General features: G+C 47.0%; 1 protein-coding gene across 1 annotated transcript; it reads left to right on the forward strand.

The window, feature by feature from the left end:
* Positions 1–1,021: 1,021 nt before the first annotated feature.
* Positions 1,022–5,918, forward strand: LOC120955927 (T-box protein H15-like). Its single transcript, XM_040377166.2, has 5 exons — positions 1,022–2,038; positions 3,470–3,651; positions 3,783–3,913; positions 4,040–4,570; positions 4,672–5,918. The coding sequence occupies exons 1-5, from the start codon at positions 1,687–1,689 to the stop codon at positions 5,291–5,293; spliced, it is 1,818 nt and encodes a 605-aa protein (XP_040233100.2). The 5' UTR covers positions 1,022–1,686; the 3' UTR covers positions 5,294–5,918.
* The last annotated feature ends 312 nt before the right edge of the window (positions 5,919–6,230 follow it).

Raw genomic sequence — 6,230 nt, forward strand, 5'->3', positions numbered from 1 at the left:
AATTTGAAGGACTTTTGCATAAGAAAAAGGATGTTTTGAGTGTTTTTGGTGCAAATTTAGTTCATACAAAATACCAAGCACTTGAACAGAGACTTGTGAAGCGGAAACTCCCAGAATGCTGGTTGCCAAAAGAAAAATAAACCTTCTAAATGCTCCAGGCTTTCAAACGGAGCAAAAAACAAACATCCAATCCAACACTAACTCGCCAAAAAAAAAACAACGACAAGCTGCTGCAAACGACTTCAAAATGTGAATAACGTTCACCACCATCCCGGGCGACTGCTCCGCACCGCACCCGGAGCTGACGAGTTAAACTAATGAAGAAAATGAGTCCTTTCGCGACCCCGCCACATGTGGCACTCTGCAGAACCCCCGTACATCTCTCCGCCAAAACCGGAACCGGCCAGTGGTGAAAGGGCGACAAAATGACATCCAAAACGAGCTCGAGAAAAACGTGGAGAAACGCGGGGCGCGCGCGAGACAGGATGAGAAATAAATTGCTTTTTAAGCAACCCACAGCATTGCGTGCGAAGGTCCTTTCACAAATTGTCTTCTGCTGGGTTTGTGTGAGTGCGCGTGTTTGCTGAGATGTTCCTTCTCCGAAAATCCATCTCGTTTCCTCTTCCTTTCATTGGTGTGCCACAGGTCACGCAAAGCGAAAGGAAGTCAGTGTAGCGCAAGTGAAAAAAGGAAGGAAAACTGGTTTGAAGAGCTACCACCCTTGCGAAGAAACACTCACCCACCGTGAGAGGAGAAAGAAGAGCAGCTCAAAATCAACAGTGAGCGCGACACGTGAGAGCCTTCGCATCCATCGCTCACTATGGCGCTATTGCATCGGCAAACGAGCGCGCTCAGTGGGCGGAGCTATCTGCCATCGACCAAACCGGTTTTCCGTGTGCAGTGTAAGGGCTTGGCTTTTGGGTGTTTTCTTTCGCACCCTATTTTTCCCTTGTGCTTCGTACGGTGTGTTTCCCCTTCTGTCGCAGTGTACTTGTGTTGCTGCTTGTCTGTGTAGTTGTTGCTCGACCCAAAGCAGCCAACGGTTGGAATGGTTCGGCGATGATGAATGAAATTTAGTTCCAAACTAGTTGTCAGTCCGTTCAGTACGCGCAGTCCTCTCGAGCGGTGGGTTTCGTGTGTTTCTGCCCAGCTCCGTTTCCTTTCCTTGCTACGTCTTGCGCTGTTTGCGTGTGTTTGTGTGCGTCTGTGTGCAAGAGAGTGTGTAGTTGCATTTTCCTGTGTGTTGCCCTAGCGTCGGTCGGAGACGGAACGGAGTCAATTCGGAAGTCACAGTCTTGGAAAACGGTCGAACGTATCGGAACGCGAGAAACGAAAACAGTCTTAAGGCAAGGGATCAGCTTGAACGGTTGAAGAACGAAGCTATGTACATGTAAAGTGAAAAACGAACACAAAGCTCTCTGTATAAGAGCTTTAAGTTTTGCGTGTGTTGAACAAAGAAAAACCTGCAGTGCTTTGGTGAGTTGTGAAAAATCCAAAACGCTGTGCTCATGATAGGAAGAAAAAGTGTAAAGTGAATCATTTTAAAAGAAGCTACCGACTCCTGCTAGTGTTTCTACCTGAGTTTGATAATCATTGTTGTTGGGCAAAGGGCAAACAAATATTGCAAAACTATTCGAAACTGCGCGGCACGGGCACGAGCTCACCGTGAACGAATCTTGGAGGAGGATGCTTCTGGAGGCGGCCCACGGCAACAATCACAACCCGCACCACCACCATCCCCATCTGCTGCAGCAGCCCGTGCCTCATCCGCCCCACCACCACCACCCACTGCATCCACAGCATCCGCATTCGCAGGCGGCAGCAATGGTGGCGGCGGTGCAGGCGGCGGCCGCCCTAACCGCGGTCAAAAGTGCGACCAACTTCTCGATCGCGGCCATCATGGCGCAAGGAAACAATAACGCCAACGGGAACAACAACAACAACAACAACAACAATGTCATCGTTGGTAGCAATCCGGGCAGCAACAGTGGCTCAGCAACACCGCCGGCCAACACACGGCTCGAGGAGAGCAATTATCGTAAGTTTATTTGCCTTCTTAGCACCGTTTTATTGCGTCCTTTTTGCGGATTGAAGAAATGAGGAAAAAATAACACCCAATGTATTAGGAATGACTGTGATTTGTTGGGTTGGTTTTGGAAAACAAGTAATAATGGTCTTTCGGTTCTTTCAAGTGGGTTTTATCACCCCGTTGTAAAGACAAGAGCGAAAGGTAGAGAATAAAACTCAAAGTTCATCGATACGCACTAGCCGTCGGTACTTTGTCAGCGGTTGGGGCGCGTGGCAGAGAAAAGCTTTTGGTGCGTTAGGTTGTAATGATTTGCATATCATTACATTTGTTGTTAAGCGAAATAAGAAACTCAAGAAATCTCAAGCATTTTTTATATGTTCTTAATATATAAAAGCCCGCTTGTTATTAGAAAGGCATTCTTGAAGGACAAGGGGCAATTAAACTAAAAAATGAGTTATAGAATCTTCATTATCGTAATTGAATCTAAAGCAACTGTTTCCTAAGACAACATAAGAAGAATTTAAAATTTCTATTGCATCTTTTCATTATTTGTTAAGAAAATCAGTTGATCAAACAACGAACTAATAAAAGATTATTTAAATTAGTTAAAAACGATAACAGTTTGAATATAATATTTAAAGGCAAGTTGAGCCTTAAAAGAAAAACTTTTATGAAAATGTAATTACGGGAATTTACAAAAGTCAAATCAAAACTATAGAAACAAACAAATAAGAACATTGAATATTTGAAAATAAAAATTATTTGGTAAATCGCTTTGTAGTTCTATAAAATTCATTTTAAATACATTTTTGCATTCACTTTCATGTAAAATGCTTAAAATCTGTAATAAACATGTATAGGCTCATTAGTACTAGATGGTCAGATATATTATCCTGAATTAAAGCATTGCAAACATTATCGAACTATTAATTATTTCAAACATGGTTTAGAGAGTGTATAAAACAACGAAACACTGTTGTAATTCACTTTATTCCATTTTATTGTAAGAATGATAATCAATTTGTCATGACACATGAACAAATAAATTTAGAAACGCAATATTCCTCTCCCAATTTGTGCCAATCATAGGATCAAAATTCCAAAACCTTCCTGTAAATTAATGCTCTTGTATCATTATGTCAATGTTTATCTACGGTTCCTATCCAAACATACACACACGCTCACATAAAAGTAGGAAACCAAACGGCAGATATATCGCTCTATCTGCCACTCTTTACCCCAATGCTAGATGCGATCCGATTACACCGCCCCAACCGCGCGGTATTCTATTTCAATTCACCAAAGTCGTAGTTCAGGAGATCGTCCAACACGATTTGATCGCCGTTACGATCGTTCTAATGGTTTTCGATCGCTTCCAAATATATACATCACAACGATCTAACCCGTGTTTTCCCCCTTCCTGTTCTAACCCACACACAGGCCCACGGTCACGCACCCCGGAACGTTCGTCCGAGGCGGCCGAGGAGGAAATCAACGTCAACGTGGAAGATTGTAGCGATTCCGAGGAGAGCACGGAGCAACCGCGGGAAACACATTCGCGGACCGCTTCCACACCGGCCAGCGTATCCGACGAGGATCGCCTATCGCCCGAGATTGCACAGGTAGGGAAACCCTTCTAACCTTGATTATGTCGCACGAACTGGTTGCTGGATCACTCACGAATCAAGAGCGTAACTTTGCGTAATTAACTTTGCGATTGTTTGTCGTTTCTCTATTTTTGCTACTGAAACAGAAAGCACCCAAAATTGTTGGTTCGTGCAATTCGGACGATCTGCGACCGGTGCAGTGCCATCTCGAAACGAAGGAGCTGTGGGACAAGTTCAACGAGCTCGGCACCGAAATGATCATCACCAAGACGGGCAGGTAAGCTATTGGCAACAAATAATTACATTTTATCACAGACATTGATACCAAAGGCAGGACTGGCAGTAGTCATTAAACTTTATTTTAATTTCCCCCTGTTTATCGTTTTCCTCCCCTTTTCTTTAGACGCATGTTCCCAACCGTTCGCGTATCGTTCTCCGGTCCAATGCGCCATCAAACGGCGGCCGATCGGTACGCCGTACTGCTCGATATCATTCCGCTCGATAACCGGCGCTACCGTTACGCGTACCACCGCTCCGCCTGGCTGGTGGCGGGCAAGGCCGACCCACCGCCGCCCGCCCGCCTCTACTCCCATCCGGACACTCCGCTCGGGCCCGATGCGCTGCGGCGGCAGGTGATCTCGTTCGAGAAGATCAAGCTCACCAACAACGAGATGGACAAGACGGGCCAGATCGTGCTGAACTCGATGCACCGCTACCAGCCCCGCATCCATCTGGTGCGCATCGGACCGAACCAATCCGTGCCGACCAGCCCGGCCGAGCTGCAGGAGCTCGATCACAAGACGTTCGTCTTTCCCGAGACAATCTTTACGGCTGTGACGGCGTACCAGAACCAGCTCATTACGAAGCTGAAGATCGACTCGAACCCGTTCGCCAAGGGTTTCCGCGACTCGTCCCGGCTGAATGACTTCGATCGGTAAGTTCTCGCTCTAGAGGAGCATTGAGGAGTCTCCCTGTTTTTTTTCCGGATATTAATAGCATTCCCCTTCTTTTCTCTCCTTTTCTCTTCTCCAACAGTGATCCAATGGAATCGTTCCTACTAGAGCAGCATCTCCGATCTCCACTCCGGCTGTTCCCCGACCAGGTAATGGCCCAGCTGGGCGGGGCCGGTGGTCCACCCTCGATGCAATCGAACGACCCTTCCGTCCTGCTGGAGAAGGCTCGTCAGCAGCTCCATCTGTGGGGCAACCCTTCGGCCGCCTACAGTGAGCTGATGCTGCAGCAGCTCTACCACCAGCGGCCCAACTTCGGACTGAACTTTGGGCCACTGTGGCAAAGCCAGTGGCCGACCCAGCTGCCACCCGGCTTCCTGCCCAACGTAGCACCTCCGCCGGCACACACACCGGCCATGCAGGGCGTAGCGGCGGCCGCTGCTGCCGCTGCCGCCGCTGCTGCCGCCGCCGCCAACTCCGGCCAGGGTGGTGGTGGTGGTTCCAGTTCCTCGTCCCCTTCGGCAGCGCCTCCATCGGGACCGTCGGTTTCGCCGGAAGTGCGGCCGAAATCGTTCGCCCGCTTCACACCGTACCAGATTCCGCAGCATCCTGGTTCGCCTGCACCGCCCGGCCCGCCCGGCCATCCGCACCATTCGCCTGCAGCACGGTCCGGTTCGCCCGGCTCGTCTCGATCTCCTTCGCACTAAAAGAACACCCCTAGCCGGTATCGGTGCATGTACGTGCGTGTGTATGAGTGTGTGTGTGAATGTGTGTTTATAGCTTTTTTGTTGATCTCGGCGGACAGGGAAGCTAGAAACCACACGCAATTCGTGATAGTGTCCGGGGAGCGCATCCCGCGGCAAGTGTATTAGTATTAGTGTGCACACTAGAGAGGCTTCAGTTGAGTTATAGTGAGTTCGTTTATAGTGGTTGTTTATAGTAATTATTAGTTTCTCAATAGCGCATAGCCGTACCGACCTAACCTAATCGACACGTAGCCAATGTTAATCGTCATTCGCGTCAGGATCGTTTTGTTTCCTACGTTTTCCCCCCCACATGACACTACCCCTATTCAACCGATCCCCCTTCGCAACGAAAGCAAAACGAGCAAGAGTGTGTGGAAAAGATGTCTTTTCTTGCCTTCCGAGTCTGTATTGGTGTGAGAGATTTGTTCGGAATCGGGTAATTGTAGTCGAATGATGCTGTAAATACTGTCCTATCCTTCTGTACATATACATCACTGGTGCACGTTTCGGCGCAGCCCGCAAATCTCAAATCATACGGAAAAATAAAAATCATTATTTAAAAATCATAGCCAATAGAAAGATGCAATGTGTTCTGTGTATTTTTTCTCCCTCTCTCTCTAAAAAGTATTTGAAAGAAGTTAATTTTTGTTTAAGTCTTAAAAATGGTCGTTCGGTTATTTTCTAATAAATCTGCTTGTTCGTGTTGATAGGCAAAGAATCATAGTGCCAAATTGTTATAATTTTGTGCTGTTCCATCGTGCTGTTTTGTAACAAGGGTAATACTTCTCTAATGAAGTTGAATCAACTTCCTTCATACGATCTACATATATGTTTAGCCACACAAACCAAAGAGGTTTAATGAAAGAGTATATTAGTCAGACTAGAAGGTTAAAATCCT

This window comes from Anopheles coluzzii, chromosome 3 (assembly GCF_943734685.1).
Source record: "Anopheles coluzzii chromosome 3, AcolN3, whole genome shotgun sequence".
NCBI classification, from domain to species: Eukaryota; Metazoa; Arthropoda; class Insecta; order Diptera; family Culicidae; genus Anopheles; species Anopheles coluzzii.